Below are 1530 nucleotides of genomic sequence, written 5' to 3'. Positions count from 1 at the left end.
AAACTAAAAATGATGATTATGAGGAAAGCAATGTTAACGAGAGAAAAGTGAAGGGACGGCCATGATCCATCCATGTGTTGTGGTAGAGAAAGATCACGACTCTCCATGCATATTACCTTTTACTCTTGTGACGTCGATAACTAGTGTTGCTGACAGTGGTGATCTTGTTTCTAGTCTCACACGTAGTAGAAAATATGAGTGTGGATAATTTGCATTTGATTTTCTAAGGTATGCATGTTTATATAAAACGGTGAGATATCCAACTATTAATTACGTCTTTATATTGATATTTTGTTGTATAATTACATCAAGTCATGAGCCATAGAGAGAATGTATAGTCACATCAATTCATGAGCTATAGTGAGAAATCTAGAATATTCTCCATTTGTGCTCATAGAAAAGAAAACCTTAACCACCATAAACACGAAACTTAGGATCAACGCCAACGGACTCGAGAGTCTCAGCCCGAGACTTGGGGCTGTAAGCGAACATATCTGCCCGTGTGGGATCATCAATGGCATACTCATCATCACTCTTCTGTATATGAGCAACTTTCCTGAAAAGCGATTGCTTCACGAACTTGTCAGCCTCATCCAGCACTCGCTCCGGTTCCTCCACCTCCGGTAAACTCTCCCTCCTCTTCTTGTTAAGTCGAACATTCGGTGAGTTCTTCAGCTCTTGCACCACCGTGAAGAGCCCCAGTGAAGTCGACACAGCTATCATGCCCACTGCAACGTACGCCGCCACCAAATCGCCCTTCACTTTCTTCTCCGGCTGAGAGTGCCCGAAATCAGCTGTTGGTGCGTAGGGTTTCAGTTTCGGTGGCGTCGAGGTCGCGTACGTCGCTTTTCCTCGCAAATGATTGGTTAATTGCTTCAAAAAACCCTGGAATTATCACAAGATTATTTTAAATGAAAACGAGAGGAGAAAAGCAAAGTATAATGGAAAAAAAGGAAGAGAGAAGACTCACTGTTGATCTAAACGCCATGATTTGTTTCAGGATTGTAGAAACTGATGAAGTGTGTTTTTCAACTGATAAGTTGCTTGGAATCTTGTGCGGATTTATACAAGAAAGGAGATGAGAGTGGAGAAGCGGAGAGTTCTGGAGCAGAGAAGTGCAGTGACATTTGTCAGGATTTTCAGGTGTATAGTTCTAGCATAGAAGCTTCATGAAGGCACAGGTCTTTCAACTACAGTATTCAGTTTTGGGAAAACTAATAATTTAATATTTAAACTATCAGTTTAATCCGGTTTACTACTTTATTTTTTTATTTTTTAAAAACATATTTAATATTTAATATTTGTTTCATTTTGTATATTGTTGTTAAAAATTTAACGTTTGGTACAAACTAACAATTTCAGTCCTTTTTAATATTTAATTTTTTAATTTTTTTCAAAATCATATCTAACGTTTAGTTTTTATTTTATTTTAATACTTTTTCATTAAAACTTAACGTTTTAATACCAAACTATCAATTTTATCCATTTTGGTACCTAATTTTTATTTTTTTTTCAAAACTTAACATTAAT

At 36.6% G+C, this 1530-nt stretch overlaps 1 protein-coding gene across 1 annotated transcript; it reads right to left on the bottom strand.

The window, feature by feature from the left end:
• Window positions 1–306: 306 nt before the first annotated feature.
• Window positions 307–1092, bottom strand: LOC120189913. Its single transcript, XM_039193047.1, has 2 exons — window positions 971–1092; window positions 307–885 (listed from the first exon to the last, which is right to left on the bottom strand). The coding sequence occupies exons 1-2, from the start codon at window positions 986–988 to the stop codon at window positions 409–411; spliced, it is 495 nt and encodes a 164-aa protein (XP_039048978.1). The 5' UTR covers window positions 989–1092; the 3' UTR covers window positions 307–408.
• Window positions 1093–1530: the final 438 nt, after the last annotated feature.

The sequence above is a fragment of the Hibiscus syriacus genome, unplaced genomic scaffold (assembly GCF_006381635.1).
Source record: "Hibiscus syriacus cultivar Baekdansim isolate YM2019G1 unplaced genomic scaffold, ASM638163v2 tig00116961_pilon, whole genome shotgun sequence".
NCBI classification, from domain to species: Eukaryota; Viridiplantae; Streptophyta; class Magnoliopsida; order Malvales; family Malvaceae; genus Hibiscus; species Hibiscus syriacus.
This window is presented reverse-complemented; position numbering and strand designations above follow the sequence as displayed.